Raw genomic sequence first — 23,468 nt, 5'->3', positions numbered from 1 at the left:
TAAATCTCACCATGGATGATTGATTGGTCCACACCTGCCAGAGGCATATAATTATGGGTACTTAATGTTCATTACTGGTTCAATGACATCTCTAGCTCAGTGTGCACATCTCCACAGAGGAACTACTTAGAATTTATAGAAAGGATTCTCTTACTCTTAAGGGAAAGAGTATTGAACCTGAAGTCAGAAAGCTTAGGTTCAACCGACAGGACTACTATTTGCATTTATGACCATGGACAAACAATTTAATGTTTCATTGCCTCAATTTTCTCATCTTTAAAATGAGGAGATTGGATCACTAGATGATCTCTTATCACATATATATTATATTTTATATCATCTTATGTTTTACATACATATGGTTCATATATATAGTGTTATATGTAATATGTAAATAAAAATATAGTTTGCATAAATAAATAAAAGGTTATGTTTATATATATGGTCCAATCCAATTAAAAATGTTGTTTTCCTATGTCACACCTGACTTTAGTTCTATTATCTCTGTATATATGGGTAATACTCAAAGCTCAGAAATCCCAGAAACAATGTAATTGTGACTTAGGTTCATATATTTCAGATCTTGAGTCCATACTATATCAGTATTAATTAAAAGAATTGAGACCATTTAGCCTGTTGAACAAAAGACTCAAGGAGACATGATAGCTTCAAATATTGAAAGGTGGATCATGTGGAAAAGAGATTAGAACTATTCTAGTTAGCCAAAGAGCATAGAACTAGATGGATAGAAGGTGCAAAGAAGAATATTTAAGTTTGACAACAGGGAAAACTTTCTAATGTTTAGATCTGTCCAAAAGTGGAATGGGCTTTCATGAGAGGTTGTGGGTTCCTCCTCCCTGGAGGTGCAAACAAGCTAGATAGTGTGAAGGGTTAGAATTTTTGGGTAGGAGTTTGATAAAAGTATGGAGAGCAGTTTGGTAAACCACAAACACTTAATTATTCTGAGGAGAAGTTAGGATAGGAGATAGGAGAGAGGAAAGTAAGATGATCACTCCAATATCTTATAACTATGCCTAAAATCCAAATCCTATACTAAAATTTCTAAAAAACCCTAAATTTAACTGCCTTCAAGGATAGGATCTTCTTGCCTGCCAGAACAGGCCTATCTTACCTACACTATTCCTGTCTGGAAATATATTCCCTATCTATCTACCTAAGCTAATCAATGAACATTAATCATCAAACAACCTCCTTAAAGTAGTTCTTCTTCCTTAACTGTAAATAGTGAAACTGCCTGTCACAGAGACACAGACACAGACTCCTGCTCCATCAAAGTTCTAAGGAGAAAAAGCTCTCAGAGACAGTCTCCTTCTCAAATTAGTATCTCAATCCAAACTCTCAAAAGTTAACTGCCAGTTCCTCTTGACTGAGAGAGAATGCCAGAGAAAAGAGAGCCCCCTGATGACTGAATCCTTTCCTTATATAGTTGGCTTCTTAAAGAGGGGGAGATTCAGAAACACCCAATCTGTCTGTTACTGCCTCTTAAAGAGACAGAGGGAGACTAAAAAAACTCCTTTTAACAATAGCTATTTGTCAGGATGATATAGTGGAGAATCCATTTGGCTATGGATTAAACTACATGGCCACTGAAGACCATTCCAGCTCTCAAATTCTGATTCTGTTATTTTGTTCTGTAAGATGCCTTACAGATCTAGATTCTCCCCTTCTCTTTATAAATGAGGGAATTACTACTACTAAAACCTTTTGGTAGAGTGACTGACTGACCAATATTTCACCATAGCCTCCATGATTTCTCAACCCCTCTGTTCTCTTTGAACATATAAGGATATTATCAAAACTATCAATGACATAACTGCCATTCCTGTTGAAATTACATTGTAAGAACATTCCAAAATGCATGCCCTAAAAGTCTTGTGTACCATTTTGCTAACTATGAGCATTGTGAATATTAATGTCCAGAATTCCTGTCCTAGATAGCTAGAATTACACAATTTGGTAAACTCTAAAATAATATAAAGTTGGCCTAAAACAACCAGATCTCAATCTATGCTAAAAATTCATTAATCATTAAAATTTTATTTACCTTTGGTTTAAAAATAGAAAAGTCAATAAGTGTAACAGATTAAGCGTGTAACGTACAGAAGAAAACAAACATAGCTGCCTAGTGTTAAAGAATCCCTAGTGGAGTAAAGACTCACAATTAAACAAAAACTTCTAGAAAAAATGGAAAGCAATTAGATTTAGATCAACTTCTCATGCCATATGCCATAATAATATACAACTAAATATAAAAGGTCATATTATAAGTGAATTAGAGGCACAGGGAAGGGCATTTCTTTCACAACAAAGGTAAGAACCTTTGACCAAGAAAGAGAAAATATTACAGAAGATAAAATGGATGGTTTTGATTACACAAATTACAAAATTGAAAAGCATAAAATCAATGCAGTACAATTAGATGACAAACAGCTAAATGGGAAAAATACTTTTAGAATATTTTTTCTGATAGAGGTCTGGATCACTAGATACATATCACTACATATATATCACTAGATATAGATATTTCCGATAGAGGTCTGGATCAAAGGATATGATTTTTCCTTTTTATATCATCTTTTTCAAAATAATGAGTGTGAAGTGAAGCCTCTGAGTTGTTTTAATTTGCATGCAAAATCCTATTAAAAACTAGGAATATTTTCATATAGTTTTTGGTAGTTTGGACTTCTTCCTTTGAGAATAATCTGCTCATATTCTTTGACATTTTGTCTACCGAGCACTCCCTCTCATTAGGTATTTTAATCAGTTTCCTCCATATCCTTTGATTCAATGACCTTCACCATTGAAATCTGAAATAACTGTTCAAGGGACTGTGGAAGGACAGGTGCCCTAATGTAATGTTGGTGAAGCTGAGAACTGGTCCAACAATTTGAAAACTATACTCAAAAAGATAAGTTTTGATACAATATTACCACTCCTGGGCATATGCCCCTAAGAGATTTTAAAAAAAAAGAACTGATTCATATGTACAAAAATATTGCTATGGCACAGAACTGGAAACAAAAAGAGTAAAATTTCTTGGGGAAATGGTTGATTAAATTATAGTATATGAATTAATGGAATATTTTATATGACTAAAAGAAGGAATAGATTCAGAGAAATATGGCAAGATTTGCATGAACTAATTTATAATAAAAGAATGGAACCAAGAAAACAATTTACATAATGACTACATTATACATAAAAATAACTGAAAGATTTAAGAATTCTGACCAAAGCAACAACTGTGATTCCAGAGGCCTGATACTTAAAGTATGCTTTCCACCTCCTGAGGTGGGAATGTGATGAACCTGAGGTAAGAAATGGCCAATATGTTGAATTATTTTGTTTGTCCTTCATTATGAGGGATAGTTTCCTGTTTGTTTTTAATTAGAGGAAAGATTTAGAGGATAAAAGATAAAAGAACTAGTGAGAATGAAGGGGGAAGAAAAGAAAATGTTCATTGCTGTTTGTCGAGATTATGTAGCTGTAAGACTATTATTCTATTAAAATTATGACTATAGTATATGAAATTCTGAATTAAAATGTCAGAAAACCCAGGAAACTTCAGACATTTTTGTCAATTTAAGGGGTAAGAAATATTCTATCTTCTAGGAAAACTAATTACATAGCAACATCTCCTTTAAAAGCGACCCCAAAGGAGATAGCCTTGAATTTTGTTTCTTATCATCATAGCTTCCCAGTTTTTTTATTGCTCTCTGGGGACTATATATATTGGACAAAGAATTCTGGAGGAAGACTCTTCTAACATATTTTGAAATCTTTTAAGGAAATTCCATTCAAGTTCACTATCTTTTGGGCATAACAAGCTCCTTGAATTTATAAATACCACCATTCATTTTAATAATTTATTTAGCCTTATTTCTCTAGCACTTCATTCAGAAGTAGAAGACTTGATTAAAATATTTGCTCATCATAGTTCTTAGCATAAAATGGAAATGCCCACACTTAAAATCCTATGAATGTGGTTTGCCTGGCTAAAACTCTAAAATTTTGTTCTATTTGACTTTTTAATTGACTTTTAGCTCAACTATATTGCATTTTTTTGTTTAATTTGGTCATTTCAGAATTTATGATATTTTATATCTCAAATTCCTTATCTTTCTCAATTTGAGGCAGATGCTAGAAGACTAGAAGGTCTTTACATAGTAAACAAATTACCTGATTTCAACTATTTTGACTCAATATATTGTCCAAAGTACATTCAAGGTTCTATCGCTCATTTCTTAGTCTCAGATTTACATAAGCTTTCTAATAATGACTGATTGCTATTATTATTTGCTAGCACTATCATTATATATAATACACAGAAACTATGACAGTAATTTATAGAGTCACAGAATATTAAAGAGATCTCAAGATCTCAGTTGCCATCACTGGGCATCTAGTCCAATGTCTTCATTTTACAAGTGAGAAACCATTCTAAGGAGTCACAGCAACTCATGGAATGCTGGAATTGGAAGAAACCTCAGTGTCAAACTAGTCCAAATAAGAACTAAAAAAGAATGCCCATCAAGGGCCAACAGGCCTGACAAATGGTCATCTACCCTTTGCTGAAAGCCCTCCAACAAGGGAGGGATCCACTACTTTCTGAGGTAACCCATTCCACTTTTGTATGACTTTTTATTAGGATCATCTGCTGACAAAATGTGTACCTTTGTAATTTCTACCTATTCCACCTGGTTCTGCCATTGGGCTCCAAATAGAAAAACACTAAGTAAACACTAAGGTCTTTTTTGGCTCTAAAACTAATATACTATAATACAGTGACCCTAGGTGTAATCCTTCTTCACTTAACTTCACATAACAATGCTTCACATACTCAGTGAGAGCTATTATGTGCCCTATTGGTATTCCTTTTTAGAAAATCAGAACATTCATCCTTTTCCAGCCTTGAATACCTCTCCTGTTTTCCATAATTTTTCAGATGTAACAGTGACTTGACAGTCACATTTGACTTTCAGGATCTGACTTTATTTTGATCAGGTGACTTGAATTCATCAAAGGCAATTAACTGCTTTCCTACTCTCTTTCCTCAAATTATCAACTTCTCTGCAGCCATTTGCTGTTCTGTCATCTCCAGTGTAGACAGCAGTAGAAGCCCATTTACAAATTTATTATATACTTTGGAAAAATGTTATACATAGAGATTCACCTTGGCAGTGAGTGGCACAGTGGAAGGAGTAAGGGGCCTAAAGTCAAGAAATCCTGAGTTCAAAACTGGCTTCAGACACTTACTAACCATGTAACTCCAAGCAAGACACAACTTCTGTTTGTCTCAGTTTCCTCAACTATAAAATAGTATCTACCTCCCAGAATTATAATAAGGATCAAATGAAATATTTGTAAAGTCACTGGCACATTGTCTAATTCATGGTAGGTGCTATATAAATACTATCTATTATTATAATTTCCTATCTAATTCTTTCTCTGTTCTTTGTATATGTAAGTGAATTTATTCCTTGATGTTTTTCAAATTCATAATAATATTTTTTAAAAAACTAGATCATACCATGCTAATCATATTTCCTTTTTTGAGAGAATTATTTGCAAATAAGGGAAATATTTTAAATACAGTTTATTTAAAACTTAGCATCACACTTAAAGTGTCTCATGCTAGTTATACGGATAAGAAGGAGCTGAAGTATTGGCTAGGTGGCATCTCTCTTAGATGGATCACTGATTGGATGACTCAATCCAAAAAGTAGTTATATTAGAGAGCTTATGCTAGCATGGAAGGAACTCTCAAGGAAAATGCCACAGGAATATGTCTTTTTTCTCAATGGTATGGAAGAAGTCATAAAAAGCATGACTGTCATTTTTTACAAATGCTACAAAGCTGGAAAAGATATCTAATATGTTAGATAGCAGTAGAGATTCAAAAAGATCTAAAGAGCTTAGGAAAGTGGGACAAATAAAATATTAGATTTAATAGAGAAAAGTTAACATTTAAGTTTTCTTAATTTTTTAATTTTAAAAATTAACATCATATATATGCATATATATGTATGTATGTAAAATGTAAAAAGAGCTAGCCAATAATTCCTATAGGGGAAAAAACTAGGGATTTTACCTGTTTAAAAGCTCAATATCAATCAATAGTGTGACATGATAGCCAAAAACAACTTAATGAGCATATTTTATAGAAAAAAATAAAATTATATAGTATACTCCACACTGACCAAATAAGATCTGGAATATCATGGCCAATTCTAAGGACAAAATTTTTAGGAGGAAATAAGCAGGAATATGTCCTAATTGGGTAAGTAGGATAGTAAGGGACTGGAGAATGTGGCATATAAATGAGGGATGTTTGGCCTGAAGAAAGAGAGATTTGAGAAGATCATGATAGCATTGTACAAGTATTTAAAGGTCATCATGTGAACAAGGAGTTTGACTTGTTCTGCTTGCCCTCAGGGGGAAACATTAGGAGCAAAGAGTATAGTTTCAAAGTGATAAGATGAGGCTTGATGTAAAGAAAAACTTCCTAACAATTAAAACTATCCAAAAGTGAAAAGATAGATGGTTGAGGAGAACCTGTGATTCACGTTGCTAAATGCCCTCTGCCTTGGGAGTTTGCTGGAAAGACTCTGGCATTTTAGTGGTTGAAGGTTGGCATTGGGGAGAAGACCTAAAGACAAAACAACAGGAATACCCTGAAAATTTGGGGAAACACTATAGATTTTTATGTAGAGCAGGGATCTTTCCACTACATTCTGGCCACAATTTTGTGAGGGTCAATACTAACTTCCCATTTGGGTTATTGTGAGTTTTAAGAACTCATATTATCACAGATTTCTATAAGGGTCCAGGAAGGTCATCTAGTTTGGTCTTATAATTTTATAGATGAAGAAACTGAGGCCTGGAGAGGTTAAGTGATTTACCCAAGATCATATAAGTACAGAGCCAGGTTTCAGATGTTGGCCTTTTGAGTTAAAATAAATTGTGCTTTCTACCATATTCTGTTGGACTCTTTTTCAAATTGCAAAACAGCTTATACATATATGGTTGTTGTCTTTCATATCAAAATGACATCCCTGGTGATATCTTTTGCTTAGAGCACAAATTGGATTTAAGTAAGACATGGTTGCCCAAAGTCATCAGCCTCATTATCTCTTCCAGAGTTGTCAAAGTCCAGTAGCAAGACAAAAGTCAGGATGACCCGTGATGACCTGGGATGCAGGGGATGACTTTGGCTTTTTCGGTATCTGACCAAACTCTAAATATATCCCAGCTTCTACTTCAGCCACCTCCATGGCCGTTGGAACAAATTGTTCTCAGCTCCCTTCTGCCGGGTGAAGCCTTCCTGTGCTTGGGGTAAAGACCCCTCTACCTCACCAGTGGGTTTGAGGTCTGTAAGTCACCTTCAACCTGGATTAGCCTGACTGCTAAAACAGTTTGCTGGGATGAGGTCACTGAGCATGCTATAGCTTCCTGGAGCCAGTGGTGAAAGCTGAGTAGCAGGTATATACCAAAGGAGGAAAGCAGCCCCGAAAGGGGCTCAGCAAGCCCTCACCCCAGAGATAATAGTCTCCCTGAACTCAGATAGGACCTGGAGAATGATTCAGACCAGTGTAGTGTGCTAGATGGGGTCCTAGAACAAGATGAGCATAAAATCAAGATAAACCTTCCTCTCCATGAATAATCCAGTGGGTCTTAAAAAAACCAATTGCTGAGAAATTGGGAGGTCATTGTACCACCCGAATAGCATAACATATTATTCATACAGACTAAAAATGTCTAAAAGGGCATCTTCTATTCATTCCTCTTTTGGATCTAAATTAGAGCATATGCTCCCCAGAGCTCTAATTTCACAAATATGGCTGCCAACTGCTCCAACAGTTTGGCTGTCAAAGGCAGGAGATAACCTAATATCTCCTGGGCCTGGAGAGTGAATGGCCTCTCATGGCTTTGTTCTTAGAGCAGTCTCAGCTCCTCATTCTTCTGAGACATTTTTCTGGGATAAGAAGACTTAAGTCAATAGCCTTGTCTACATAGGGTAATTCCTTCTAAATGACCAAGACAAAGCCTTCCCGAAAGTGATCTGCCTATAGCCGTGCCTGGTCCTGGCTCAGAGTACAGAAGGGAATGGTATTGTGGTATTCTTCCCTGTGCAGATTTTTTTGGTTAGCCAGATCACTTTTGGGATGGACGGAGGGAGGTGGGGGAAGCTTTTGAAGAATTCCCATGGGGGCAGCTGCGTGGCTCAGTGGATTGAGAGCCAGGCCTAGAGACGGGAGGTCCTAGGTTCAAATCTGGCCTCAGACACTTCCCAGCTGTGTGACCCTGGGCAAGTCACTTGACCCCTATTTCCTATTTTTAAAAAATAATTCCCATCCATTAGGAGAGCTATTACCCTTGATGTAGATGGTATCCAGGGCATAGCCTGTCTTGCCAGATGGAATACCTCAAAGCCCTTATGTAAAAAAGCCTATTTTTAGTGTCTGCCTATTAAAAACCAAAAAGCAAAAACCCCTCCCCTTTACCAGACTGTTAGAAATCTCTGAGAGCAGAGCTACATAACCAGCTTCATGAGGGCCAGGGACAATAACAACAACAAAAATGCATCTTGGGAACTTTAAGGACCCAGCCCCTGCTTCAGTCAGGAATGTGTACCTTTCAGCCTTTCCAATTCTCCCACTGGGGTTTTTGTAGGCAGTTTCTAGGTGTCAGTTCTGGGTGCAGTTGTTACAGGTGCGTTGTCTCTGCAGCCCCCTGCTGGGGAAAAGCAAAATAACAGGCATGCCTGCCATTGATGCTGTGACAAGTAGCCAGTGTGGGATGGATGGGAAGGAAGGGGGGAAAGGGAAGAAAGAGACCATGGGAAGAGGGGAGGAAAGGGAGAGAGGAAGCAAAGAAATGAACATTTATTACATACTTAGCACTTGGAATACAAATATAGGTGAAGAGAGATTCTCTGCCCTCAAAGACCTTACATTTTAATGAAGGAAGATAATACACAAAAGGGAGCTGAAAATGACAAGGGGAAAGGGGAAAATGGAGGTACCAGAGAATCATTTTTAAACACAGAAGCCATCAAGGATGGGATAAGGGGGAAGCTGGCCTCAGTCCCTCTGTAAAACGAAGGCTCCAGGAGTAAATTTAAGTGTATAATTTTTTTTTGAACCCTTACTTTCATAGATTCAGTACTATGTATTGATTCCAAGACAGAAGAGTGGAAAGGAGTAGGAAATGTGGGTTAAGTGACTTGTCCAGGGTCACACAGCTAGGAAGTGTCTGAGGCTACATTTGAACCCAGGACCCCCCCATCTCTGGGCCTGGCTCTCAATTCCACTGAGCCAACCAACTACCACACCTCCTTTATTTTTTAAATTTTTTAATAATGTTTTTATTGAGAGACAGAGCACCAAAATTCAAGTAGGCTAAGACAAATGTCAGATCGGTTGCCAATTGGAGTTAAAAACTGTAGGAATCTTCAGGGAGACAAATTGAAGGAAATGCAGCAAAGGTCACACTCAAGCTGCTTCCCAGAAACCTAGGTCTTTTTAACCAAGAGGGATTGGAAGACCTTATCATGGCTGACATGGATGTCCCTATATGGACAAGTGAGTGCCAGAGTAAGTGACATCACCTTTTGAACTAAACCTTAGAGCAACGAGAGTTATTATTATCACTATATATAGGTACTAATTATTACTTTAGGCCCTCATCATGTCATGCCTACTATCCAGTCATTCAACAAAAATGTACTGAGCCTATTTTGAACAGGACAATGGATTAGGTGGGAATAGCTGATGTTTATCATTTATGTAGTATTTTAAAGCTCACAAAGCACTTTATATAATTTTTACCAGGTCTGAGCCTAACAACAACTTTCTGAGGTATATACTCTTATGGGGAAAACCAGGGGAGTTAACTTAAATATTATATGTGGGTTCAGAAGGGTGAGTAGGAGACAGGAATGGACAACAGGTCGGACCAAACAAGTTAGGGAAACTGGGTTTAGCTGTTAAGGGAAATGACTGTTGATAGAAGTGACAGTTAGGCCCTAACTGTCACCCTGCCCCACATAGACAAGGGGTCAGTGAAAACCAGCAGGCAAATGACAAGAGGGTTTGTAACAAATTTAATTAAGGGAACTATGGTCTAAAAGATGGGAATAGGGGTTTCTATACTTCCAGAATAAGGGCAAACTACATTGTCAGGGGAGGGATTTATCTACACTGAACTAAACCTAAAGCAAGACAGGGCCCAAAGAATAGCAAGACTGAAGTGGGTATCCTCACAACAGAGTCCTGACACACTCCAGCAATGTTGCAGCTCTTCCAGGATCACTGGCTGTACTCCTTCCGGTGGGTAGATCTGGGAGCTAACCCAGCCCAAGTTAACCTGCAACTCAGGTTGGGATTAATAGTCTCTACCAAAAATCTCCCACAAGTAGATGACAGCCTTCCTTCTGGATATCAGGAATTCTGGGTACAAACTCCACTTCCTCTGAGGTCTCCCAGGATCAGTTATAACTTGTCCCAATCACCATGGATTCCATCTCAGAGAGAGAGACACACTTCCTGCTTTTCCATTCCATTTAGAATTCTCCAGCCCTGCCTGCTAGGTCTCCTAAATAATAATTAAGTAATCTTCCTCACAACAATACTACAAATAATACTATCCTCATTTCATAGATTAAAAAAAAGCAACCTGAGGCTGAAAAGTAAGGAACTCCTCTACACGTGATCATATATCTAGTAAGTTATTAGTATTATTCAGAACTAGATCTTCCTAAGCCTAGGACCAATACTCTAGCCATTCTGCCACACTAATATAGAACTAGGGAATTTTATCTATACATTTGAATTTTTAGAAAATATTCCAAAATTATTTAGAACCAAATCTGATGAGGTGGGCCACTAAGGTAGATAATATCATTCTCAGTTTCCATAAAACTGGATATGACTATAAAAAAAGTTGAGAAGGCTTTGTGTGGCATAGCAAAAGTAATAATTTATCATTACTTTTTAGTCATACTTCAAGAACAATTTTCAAATGAAACTATTTTATAGCACAACACTCTTAGTGGCACCAGCTTCAATTCTGAAAGACTATCAGCTGGCCCTGTTTTCTTTGCTGGGTAGAAGTGAAAAAAGAGCAAAGCAAAAAAATAATAACAAAAGTACCTTATTACCCTATGGAAAAGGAAGACTAGAGGGGAAAATGATTTGTGAGTACATGATTATATGTGGTTTGACATTTGCATTATCAGTGAATAACAGAGGCTAGGGTATATTTCCTATGTCAAGTCCTCCCTTAGCAATCTGGGTAAATAATCCTCCTGGGGTACTAACTCATTTTCTCATTTGCTATCTTATATTGTTGTTGTTGTTCATTCTGCCTAACTCCTCATGACAAAGATACTAGAATGTTTTGATAGTTCCTTCTCTAATTCATTTTTAAAATTAAGAAACTAAGTCAAACAGGGTGATTTGTACAGGATTATACAGCTGAGTTCATATAACTAGTAGCTGAAGTTGAGGACTTGAACTCAAGTCTTCCTGACTCCAGGCTCAGTACTCTATCTACTGTGCTATCTAACAGCCTCTTTCAAGCATGTAAGACAGGATCTTCAAGGGAGCTTTGTTAGGAATTAGTTGAGAGGGCAGTTCGGTGGCTCAGTGGATTGAGAGCCAGGCCTAGAGATTAGAGATCCTGCCTTCAAATGATATCTCAACATTTCTTAGGTGTGTGACCCTGGGCAAATAACTTAAACCCCATTGCTTAGCCCTTACTGCTCTTCTGCCTTGGAACCAATACACAGTATTAATTCTAAGACGAAAGGTAAGGGTTAAAAAAAATAGTTGAGGCTAAAACTTAAAAATAAGCAGTTTTCAAAAGGAAATAATTAATTCTATCAACATGGTGGGGGATAATCAGATTAGCGAAAATGACAAAATTGATTGTTGGATGAATTGCTACAAAACAGGCACACTGGAACTGAGAATTAGTCTAGCTATTCTGGAAATTTGAAAATATTCCCCAAGTCACTAAATTGTGTTTACTCTTTGATCCAGTGTGATAGGTATGTGACTCAAAGAGATCAAAACAAAAGGGAAAGGTCCCATCTGTCCAAAAAAAATCTGAAGAGCTCTTTATTGTAGTAGCAAAAAATTAGAAACTAAGTGGGAGGTATCTTCTGGGATTAACTGTCATTTATAAATATAGTTAAATATTATTGTACTATAAGAAACAAGGAAATGGATTGTTTCAGAGAAAACTGGGTACAAATTTTATCAACTGGTTCAGAGTGAAATGAACAAAACCAGAAATACATAATTTAACTCATCATTAGAAAGACAAATTCCAAAGACTTGAGAACTTTGATCAATGAAATGACAAAGATGGGCATGCAGGCATGAAGGACTTTGCTTAACAAAGATGCTTATTTTTTACAAGAGTTTTCTTTTTCAATTTGGATGGGGAGGAGGGAGAGAGAAAATAAGTGCTCATTTTAAAAAATAAAATTTAATTTAGAAAATAGTTTAATAACAATAAACTACCTAGGTAATTGATAAGCAGCGTGCCCGAAAGTATAATATTGGCCTCAAGACCAGATAGGTTCAAATCACGGCTGACACCTAGTGGCTGTGGGAATTTAGACAAATCATTTAACCTCTAAGCGCTCTAGGAAACTGTTTTAAAGATTATAAATTATAGAAAAGAGTCTGAACAGTTCTTTTCCTCATTTCTTAGCTTATGAGTTTCCAAGCCTGTGAAATTCCTATGCGGAAGACCTTCCAAGAGCAAAGAAAGTAGGAAACCTGAGGCTTCTATTTGTATTAATATTCCTGGCACTTAGTACAGGGCTTGGCACATATGAGTTTAATAAGTGCTTATTAAATCACAATAAGCATAAACTTAAAATGCCTTGGGTTTTGTTTTTGTTTTTTTCTTCTAAGGTCGGTAAAGCACGACGGTGGGAAGGCTACTAAGGCATGAAGGAATAAATGGAAAAGGGGCACTATTCCTAGCACGCGACCAAATGCTTCCAAAAACCTTCAAAACCGCCTTACGCTGCTACGCATGCGCAGAGACGCCAGGGGAAGCAACGGCCGAAGGGGCGCAGAGACGCTGGAACCAGGCACGTTTCTCGAGAGCCCCTCCAATGACGTAGGTAGAGCGAGCTAAACCGGTTACACACCGGAGCTCCTGGGAGGAAAGAGACTGAACGTAAAGCGGAGGGGGAGAGGGCAAAGTATGCCGAAGTTCTGAGGTAGCGCTTGCAAGTGGCCGTTTCAGCTTGAGGCACCCCCGTCCTGTAGATTTTCTCACAGTTGGGGCAGAGATGCCAGGCAGAGGAACACGCCGGGATGATGCCACCGAGCTCAGCACTTTCGCTAGTTTGCCCCTAAACAAGGAAGAACTGAACTCGAAGGTAAGGCTAGAACACGGCGCCCCCTGCAGGCAAAGGGAGGGTTCTTGGGTGAGCCGCCTCTTCAGATACACTCCACCTCCCCTACCGAACTTGAGTTCCTTTCCCAGCATCCCGTGCAGTGCTCGTGAGGCCGGAAGCTTTTCCCCAGGAGCGAAGGCCCTCGTGCACGTTTACTGTTGTAGGAAGAAGGCTTGGTTGGTTCTGTGAGGACATTTCTCTAAGGCACCATTCCGTCTTGGAACTTGCCCGCGTGTGGAGAAGCAGCCGCCCTCCACAGTAAGGCTACTCCACCACCCATGTTCGACTGCGGGTTATTTCTCTTCTCCCACTCCCTTACTTTTTAAAGAACCAGTAAACCCTTTTGGGGCCAAGTGCATGAGGAGTTAGGGGTAAGAACCCGGATAACTGAAAGCGGGCATCGGGTGGGTTTAGAAACTTAATCTACGTCTTAATCTACGCCAAAATTCTAATTCTGGGTCCTAGACTTGTGAATCTGGCTTAGGAAGTAAGGGAGATGACTAGATAAGACAGAAGGAAATGCAATCAAGCATCATTAGCAATGAGGCCACTTCACTGGGGGTCGGGAAAGGGAGTAGAGAGAAACTAAATTGTCACTGTTGGGGACGCTTTAGGCAGGTCCCCGAGGCCTCCAGTGGCATAATTTTCTTCCCCTCTGAAATGCAAAGGTCACATAATTTCAAGCTAAAAACGAGTATGGAAAAGAGTTGTCACTTATGAAATGTTATAAGGAAATAAGCACTAATCTTCTGCCCAGAATTAGGATCTTAGTCTTTACAGCTAGAAATTGCTTTGATGATCACCTTGTCCAGTACCCTTATTTTCTGGGGCAACTAGGTAGTTCCGTTGATAGGAGTGGTAGGCCTGGAGTCCAGAAGACTTAAGTTCATATCTAGCCTCAGACACTTAATAGCTTAACAACCACCCTGGGCAAGTCACTTAACATCTGTTTCCTTTAGTTTCCTCATATTTTCAAAATGGGGATAATCCTTCTCCCAGAGGGGTGGTGAAATGAGATAACAAATGAGATAATTATAAATTGCTTTGCACAATGCCTGGCACATAAGAGGTGATTCTTGTGATAAGGGAAGAGGCAATTTCTTATTAGGTCTGACAGGAATATGAATAGTAAACTAACCATTATTTAGAAGCAAGGATATTCAAAGAGGAATAAAAAGCATTTGTTACCATGGGAATGTGTTGCTGGTGATAGAATATAGTGTCATAGGTACCACTGATGGGGAGCCTTTTAGAGGGCTGTGATGTGAGAAATGTCCTCAGGCATGGAGACAGCCTGGCCCCTCATCCCTGTGGCTTTCAAGTAATGAACTCTGGAGAACTCTGTGCTGTGGCAATGGCACTTGTACCACCACAGAGAGAGAGGCTCAGAGTGCCCCCTCTGGCATTTGTGCCATAGGGTCACCACCACAGATATATACCATTTTTAAATATAAAGAGCTTTGTCTCATAACCTTGTGAAGTGGTTTAAATATTAGCATTGCCATTTCACATGTAAGGAAATAGATCAGAGAAGTTGTGACTTGCCTATGGATACACAAATATTAAATAGTAAAGTCAGGACAGAAAACAGATTTTTCTTATTACTAAGTATAGAGTTCTTTCTGTTGCACCAATTTGCCATTATCTAGTTCTTTAGAGTTGGCAGCTGTCTTAGATGTTATCTAGTCCCAAGTCATTTGTTTTATAGGGGTGATAACCAGTGTGCTGGTAGTACCCCAATTTCCACTGCTAATGAGTCTGCTGATCATTTTGTGGAGTCATACAGTCTTACAAGTTCTTTTTCTTTCTAATTGCTTTCCAAAATCACTGCATATCCACCATCCCACCTCCACATTTCATTTACATGTTCAGATCTCTCATTCTGACCAACATCAAGAGGAAAGGAGTTAGAACCCCATTATTACCTTTTTAATCTATTTAAGAAAGTTTACATTAAAAAATAATCTTACCTATACTGACCTTTTGTGCTACCCATTGTAATAGAAAGTAAGGGACCATAGACTGTGCCAACAGAATGTAAATTCTGGTGATCCTTGCAATCACAGTGCTTTTCAGAATGGACTTGGTGATCTGTAAGTCTGTGCTCTTACCAAACTGGAGAAGTTTATCTTTGGGTTGGCTGCAAGGTGATGAAATTTTCAGTCATGAGAACTTTCAAAGACAATCTGCTAAGTAATAGAGAGATCGCAGTCTTCATTGATGAAAAGAGGGGCTTTTGTAAACAAAATCACAAATCCAAGAACTATTGAAATATATGTACCATAGCCATTATAATTATAATATATAACATCTTATTCTTTTGATTTTACATTTACATATATATGTATACAACACTCTTAGTTATTTCTTTATTCTACATTATTTTCTCTTTATATTTACACTAGTGAGATAGCTGAGTCAAGGGGTAAGATCATGTTGAGGGTTTTATCAAATTGTTTTCCAGAAAATTTACATGAGCTCTTAACATGCTGACTAATTTTTAGCTATCATCAGCTTATCATGTATTGTTAATGCTGAGAAGATGAAGCCACCTTATCACATAGATAATCTTCTCAAAAGACACTTGAGAATATGTTTCAATCTTATTTTTATAGATTAAAGAACAAAAAGTTGTTGTGGATGAACTTTCCAACTTGAAGAAAAACAGAGTAAGTAATTACCAAATTAATTTTGCACAATAGAATATTTGATGATAATTGACATAACACAATATTTAAAAAGCATTCTTCATCTCATTTTAGTTTTACAATCTTGTTAAGTAATTACCAACGGTATTAGTTCTATTTTACATATGAAGAAACTTAAGAATTAAATGAATGACTTATTGTCACAGCTGTTAGATGGCAAACACAGAATTCAAACCCAGATTTTCCTGACTATGCCACAAAATCTCCTTATGTGATTGTAATTTAAGAACTAAATAATTCAAAGCCTAGATACTTTTTGTAAAAGTTTTCTAGAATTTTAATCACCTACTTTAATGAATGATTGAGGACCATCCTTTCTATGCTTTTTAGTAATTTATTTACTAAATATAATTTTTTTTACTAAATTACTAAAAATAAATTACTAAATGACGATTTAGTAATAGGCTTCTACTTTAGGAATTATCCTATACAGGATTATAACAAGTTGTTCTTAAATGATGCTAAAGTAACAGGAAATGAACTTAAACTAAAAGCAAAATGGATTCTGGTTAAAATAATTTGACCATGAGCTTTAAAGTAATAAAGTATGTTACAAAAAAAATCATGGAAAGTCTTCTCATAGGATAGAATTTAATCCATCATCCTAGAAACAAACTTCAAACACATCTCTTTGGGCATGATCATGGACAGATAATAGTCTCTATTTTGCACCTTATGGTTTACAATTTAATCATTCTGTGAGGTAAGTGAACTATATAAACTTTAACTGATGCTTCTTGCCCTCAAATTTACTGTGTAAAATCAGTTGATATTTCCTTCTAAATGACTGTTTTAGTATTCCATCCTTAATATCCCCTTACCCAGTCAGCCCTGTGGGGCCAGTGTGGAAGTGAATGATCTTAGACATAGCTGTGTTCCCATAAGTCCAGGCATTGCCACAGTATCATTACAGAACCTGACTTGGTTCCAAAAAGTGAAAAGTTTTTATTCTTTCTAATTAGTATATTACTAAATCTCTAGCTATATCTATATATCTATAATATATAACCAAAGTCACTGCTGAGGTATTTTCATTATGTTTGCAACTTTCATTATGTTTGTACCATTCCATTGATCAGTTTTGTTATGCTTCCTTCTCTTTTATTTTCTTAAGCAATAGCTTCCTGTTTTATATTTGAGTAATTAAGGACTATTTTTTTTAAACTCTCATCTTCTATCTTAAAATAAATACAGACAGAAGAGCAGTAAGAGCCAGACAGTGGGGATTTAGTAAGAGTCACACAGCTAGGAAGTATCTGAAACCAGATTTGAACCCAGGACTTCTAGTCTCTAGAGCTCGCTCTCAATCCAATGAGCCAACTAACTGCCCCCAGGATTATTGATTTAGAATTAAAAGGAATCTTCAAGACCATCTAATCAACCTCCTTATTTTACAGTTGGAGAAACTGAGAATTTAGAAGGAAAGGTAGCCTAGTGTAGTTGTACGCATCAGAAGAACAACTTAAAACCAGACCCTCTGATTTAAGAGCCTATACCTTTCTGGCTCACTATGTTGTCTTTAGTATTTTCTTCCAAAGTACACTTTAATTATATTGAGAATAGAAAGAAAACTTATTTAAGTGAAATAGATTTGGTTGCAGAAGGGAAAAAGGATAAATTGCTATTTTATGGTCATTACAAATCTTTTGAAAGCTTTACTTTTCCACTTAGTGCAGTCATAAGTAATAAAACTGCTTATTAACAATTGTTGGTAGAAATAATACATTTTGAATGTTTTAAAAAACTATACAGGTCAGTGTAGCATTGTGGAGAGAAAGAATCTCTGTATTAGGAAGACCTGCAATAAGTTTCTTGACTGACACATATTGGCTATATTGCAATAAGCAAGTCTTACCTATAAATTTCCCAAGCAACTTTCTAAGACTTAAGTTGCTCATCAGTGTTGGTACAAGGAGCTTCCTATACCAATGAAATCATAGATTCAGACAAAACAAAACCATTTTAAAGACAATGGTAATTAGGAACTTCCAGTATAATCTTGTATGGTTAGATGGTATGTAGATATTAGAAGTTCAGTAACTCAGTGATTGCTAATGATTTCAAAGATTTGCTACTCACTGGATCAAGTCTTGTTTGGCCTAAAATGTTTGTTTGGTTTTTTTGCAGAAAGTTTATAAGCAGCAACCAAACAGCAACATATTCTTTCTTTCAGACAGAACAGAAATGCTCTCTGAAAGTAAAAGTGAGTTTTTTTCTGTTAACTGTTAATCACGTTTGTAATTTGTTTCCATGGGTGGGGGGGAGGGAAGTGATGATTTATTTTTAGTAATATATTTAAAAAAAAGTCATACTAGATATAGTGCTGATTTGACAATATTTTAGTAAAGAATCAGTCCTGTACATTTCAATTAAGTGAATTTATTTCTGAGATCCAAATTAATCCTAGGGGAGGATGGAGGGCCACAAAATTTTACTAGCCTACCTTCTCTCTGGGCAGTCTATCTTGTACTTTAAACAAAATGAGACAGATAAGACAATTACTATTCTTGTGCACTAACACAAGGTGTGTCTCATTCTGTAGGACTGGTCTATTTGAATTACCTGTATATGTATAATAAGTTAATAGGTTTCTGAAATTTACTTTAATATTTCATTTTTCTTTCCACAGACACATTAGATGAGTTGAAAAAAGTCCACCAGGAAATGGAAAATACAGAAAAAAACAAAATCAAGAAATAAGTTTGCTTAATTCTACATAATGTGTGGCATTTGTTGTTCAGTCACTTTATCTATTGAGCGTGGTAGGGATGACCTTTTGCATAAGAATCTACTCCATAATCTTAAACGAAGAGGACCCAATAGTAGTCAACAAGTGTTAAAAACTGATACTGATTATCATTGTTTATTTTCTGGTCATGTCCTTCACTTAAGAGGCCTTTTGACTCCCCAGCCTATTGAAGATGAAAGAGGGAATGTATTCCTTTGGAATGGAGAAATCTTTAGTGGAATAGATGTAGCAGTGGAAGAGAATGATACTCAAATTATGTTTAATCATCTTTCCTCATTTAATAATGAGTCTGAAATTTTATCACTTTTTTCAGGTGTCCGTGGTCCATGGGCTTTTATTTATTATCAGGCATCTAGTCATAGTGTATGGTTTGGTAGGGATTATTTTGGTCGTCGTAGCTTGCTTTGGCATTTTAGTAATACAGGAAGTGGTTTCTGCCTTGCTTCAGTGGGTACCCAAGCTGCTGGAATAGTAAACCAGTGGCAGGAAGTCCCAGCATGTGGAATTTTCAGAATTGATCTCAAGTCCTCTGCCCTTTCCAAACATGTAGTTTTAAAATTGTATCCTTGGAAATGCATTTCTAGAGAGAATATAATAGAAGAAGTTGTCAGCAGTCTTAATCAGATTTCAGAGAGTTTGCCACCATTTGTATCCATTGAGATAAATGAAGCCAGACTTTGTCTTAAGACACCTGTTGCTCCACTAAATACAAGGTTGCCACAAGGTTCATTTGATTCTCATTGTATTCATAGTTCCAGTATCCCAGCTACAATAGAAAATCTTCAGATTTTCCTTAGAGATGAGCACATCAAGAAACAGGTTCATGAGTTAATTCATGTCTTAAGTGAAGCAGTAAGGAGACGAGTTTTATGTTTAACCAGGCCTGAAAGTCTGTACGTAAATGATGAATTTTCTAAAGCCTCTTCTAAGAAAGCAAATGTTGCAATACTTTTTTCTGGTGGCATTGATTCCATGGTTATTGCAAGCCTTGCTAATCGCCACATTCCTTTTGATGAACCAATTGATCTTCTTAATGTAGCTTTCATGACTAAACCTACTGGGCATAATGCTTTAACCAAAAAAAGTGGTAAACCAAAAAAACATCTTCAAACACTTTCTGAGGAAAACATTAAAGGACTTGCTACCCCAACTGATAATGTTCAGGACCAAAATTTTAATGTGCCAGACAGGCTCACTGGCAGAGCAGGATTAAAAGAATTGAAATCTATAAATCCTTTAAGAATTTGGAATTTTGTTGAAATTAATGTTACTCTAGAAGAATTACAAAGAATGAGACAACACCAAATAAGCCAATTAGTTTACCCCTTGGATACAGTTTTGGATGACAGCATCGGTTGTGCAGTCTGGTTTGCTTCTAGAGGAATTGGCTATATTATGAAAGAGGATGAAATGCAACTATACCAAAGTTCTGCAAAGGTATGGTATGAGTTTCTTAAGTTATAATCACTTCTTAGGCTTACTAAGATAACAATTTAGGAAGTACAAAGCAGATAGTTTTATCATCAAATTATCAGAGAAATACAGTAGGGGCCCACCCTTAAGAGGAAGGGAGTAATGGATAGATGCTAGAAGCTTTGTGGCTCCTTTGTCTCCAGAATGACACTTGCCTCTTGTCCCCCATGACTCCTGGCCTCTGCTTACCTCCTGTACCAAGTGACTCTTGGCATCCAGAAAACTGGCCTCTGATCTGAACTGAGGTCAAGTCTGTCTAATGAGAGAGATCCAAAAAAAGTGATGGGGAAAGGTATGGGTCAATCTCCAGAGATTTTTAATTTTAACAAGCATCACTACTCTTGTACTTTGGGGCCATTATTAAAAACTAAAGAGCATTAATGAAATTGAAACACTCCTCTGATGAAGATATGACTTGTTACAAATGATAACTCGAGCAAAGTCTGGTTTCAGTAGCTAATGTTTGGCACAAAACAATGTAATGACTCACTAAAGCTTCTTAGAGCAAGAATGATCAGGATAAGGCAAACTGTTATAAACTTTATGCCACTTAGGAAAATGGTGCAGTTTAGCTGATAATTATTTTTTTTATTTTACATAATTTTATGCTCTTTTTTTTTATTGCCTATCAATTATACCTGAACTCACATGTGTTGAGTTTGTGTAAAACAAGGCCTTACCTGTAAGTTATATAAATGTTTGGCTGGTTTATTTAGTACCAGTGAACAATAACCAATTTGTGTAACGGAGAAGCTCCTATATTCTCCCATCATAAAACATACATTTCCTTTTAAGAGCTTTTGTAAAGGAAGAACTTTATCCCCAAATCAATATTACTAAGGCTAAAAAGGTATTTTGCCAGTAAATAGAGGACAAGGATTGTTTCTTTTATTTCTTCTCACAGTACTGAATGAAGATTTAATTGCTAGCTTATTTTAGAGCAACTTTTCCCCTAATATTTTAACATGAATTAAAAACAATAGCATTCTTAAATTGTAGATCTACGTAATAGGTAAGACTTGTTTAGTATAAGTTTTTTATGCCTTTGTGTTTTATAAATTAGAAATTATTCTTTTTTTGCTGTTGTTTTATTATGGTTTTCCTTTAGAGTCTTATTCTACATCTTGATATTAAAAAAACTAATTCAAATTTATTTAAACTTCTTTAGGTAGTTCTTACTGGGCTTGGTGCAGATGAACAGCTTGCAGGATATTCTCGTCATCGTGTCCGCTTCAAGAAACATGGTCTAGAGGGATTGAATAAAGAACTAGAAATGGAACTGGACCGAATTTCTTCTAGAAATCTTGGCCGTGATGACAGGGTTATAGGTGATCATGGAAAAGAGGCAAGGTAATCCAAATGATGTGATTTTGGTGAGGAGAAGATTAGAAAAGGAGACTCAGAATCATAAACTATTAGAGATAATACAATCTACCTCCATCTTACAAATGAACAGAGCCTAGTTTAATTAAGATCACACAGCAAAGAGTATATGGATTTGTCACCTTCCAGGGGACTTTACACTAGTCTAAGCAGGGCATTTTAGTTTTCTTTTTAAGGGTAAAAATAGGAGTAGCAGTAAGACTATATTGGCTTTATATTACAAATATCCTCCAAAGAACACAAAACTTTTACATATACATATAAAATCTTATACTTGCTCCAGGGTTCTTCTATGTATAACTTTATTTCTGGAGCCAACACATAAAAGTACAAATAATGAAAATAGTCTTTAAAGTATTTAAACGTGTATACTATTCTCATGTCACTAATCTTGGCCTACTTTTATTTTGACCATTTATTTGTTACATATATTTAAAATTTACAAAGTAAAATTTACAAGCCTGTGCTATTAAAAATTGTTTTCTTTTTCACTGAGAGCCTGTAAATTTATATCCTAAATATGCCTGTTTAGTTTAGGAAAAGGAGATTTACTTCCTTTAGTTAAAACAAGTTCTAAAGATCTGAATTATAATGAATGTATTATTTTACTTTAAAGGAAAAATGCATTAGGAGAGTTTCTATTATATTACCATTATATATATAGATCATAGTCCTATTTTAATAAATACATTTACAGCTTAATACAATTAAGAGGCTAGTTTACTATATATCTTGGTAATTCAAGCACAGTAAAAGTGTTTTATTGATATTTGCAATTCCTCTTAATCAAAAAATACTATATTATATATGTCTTTTTGTGAGCCCTTGTTACTAGGTTAACTTCCACAACCAGAGGAGTTTTTACATTGTTAGGAATAGCTAGTACCTTCACAGTTCAATTTCCATCTATAAGTATTTGTGTTAAACTGTATTAAGAGTAATGAATACAAATGGGCTGTTTTCCAACCTCATTTCATAAAGTTTTATTTTCAATTTAGGTTTCCTTTCCTTGATGAAAATGTTGTCTCCTTTCTAAATTCTCTGTCCATTTTGGAAAAGGCAGACTTGACTTTACCCCGTGGAATTGGTGAGAAATTGATTTTGCGTCTTGCAGCTTTAGAACTTGGACTTACAGCTTCTACTGTTCTGCCAAAAAGAGCCATGCAGTTTGGATCTAGAATTGCAAAAATGGAAAATAATAATGAAAAGGCCTCTGAGAAATGTAGTCGACTCCAAGTGTTATCATCAGAATAACTCCTTGTTGAATAAGATATTCAAGTTGGAATGTACATATTACATTTATTGAATTATTACATAAAAATAAAATATTTTTCTATTACTGTGTATTGTATTTAATCTATATGACACTCATTAGAGTTATTTTTCCTTAGCTTACACACCAGTTGCTTGAAACTTAACAGGAAATGTTTTTTAAAAAATTTATTTGAAAGTACAGCTTTTATCATTTTAAATTGACATTGATATTAGCAGTTTTGAACCAATATTTGCTGCATCAGTTGAAACATAGAAAAACATAGTGTGTCTTGAAACTCTTAAGCGCATCCTGCAAACATCACTTTTGTTTGAGGTATTTAAAGTGTTATAAGAAGGTAATAATGTGGATCTGGAGCAGGGTTAATTGTGAATGTTAAATCCTATTTGGGACACTTAAGATTTATTAGTGAACCCAAAAAGATTGCCCACTGAGATA

The 23,468-nt window shown here is 36.2% G+C and overlaps 1 protein-coding gene across 2 annotated transcripts; it reads left to right on the top strand.

Annotated features, from left to right (window-relative positions):
* The first annotated feature begins 13,110 nt into the window (after positions 1–13,110).
* ASNSD1 (asparagine synthetase domain containing 1) lies at positions 13,111–23,083 on the top strand. 2 transcript variants are annotated; one of them, XM_044666452.1, is made up of 6 exons: positions 13,111–13,426; positions 16,060–16,113; positions 18,280–18,355; positions 18,782–20,338; positions 21,543–21,724; positions 22,756–23,083. In XM_044666452.1, the coding sequence occupies exons 4-6, from the start codon at positions 18,872–18,874 to the stop codon at positions 23,009–23,011; spliced, it is 1,905 nt and encodes a 634-aa protein (XP_044522387.1). In that variant the 5' UTR covers positions 13,111–13,426; positions 16,060–16,113; positions 18,280–18,355; positions 18,782–18,871; the 3' UTR covers positions 23,012–23,083. The 2 variants fall into 2 exon arrangements, with proteins under 2 accessions (XP_044522387.1, XP_044522389.1); XM_044666454.1 differs by lacking the exon at positions 13,111–13,426 and adding an exon at positions 13,606–13,702.
* Positions 23,084–23,468: the final 385 nt, after the last annotated feature.

The sequence above is a fragment of the Gracilinanus agilis genome, chromosome 3, assembly GCF_016433145.1.
Source record: "Gracilinanus agilis isolate LMUSP501 chromosome 3, AgileGrace, whole genome shotgun sequence".
NCBI classification, from domain to species: Eukaryota; Metazoa; Chordata; class Mammalia; order Didelphimorphia; family Didelphidae; genus Gracilinanus; species Gracilinanus agilis.
The sequence above is the reverse complement of the archived record's forward strand: the minus strand, read 5'-3'. Positions and strand labels throughout refer to the sequence as shown.

What these genes read in the sequence shown, in the direction of transcription:
- ASNSD1 (XM_044666452.1), top strand. Translation starts at nt 18,872, where the DNA reads ATGTGTGGCATTTGTTGTTCAGTCACTTTATCTATTGAGCGTGGTAGG. An exon ending in TATACCAAAGTTCTGCAAAG is followed by an intron (nt 20,339 to 21,542) that starts GTATGGTATGAG and finishes AAACTTCTTTAG; the next exon opens with GTAGTTCTTACTGGGCTTGG. An exon ending in GATCATGGAAAAGAGGCAAG is followed by an intron (nt 21,725 to 22,755) that starts GTAATCCAAATG and finishes TTTTCAATTTAG; the next exon opens with GTTTCCTTTCCTTGATGAAA.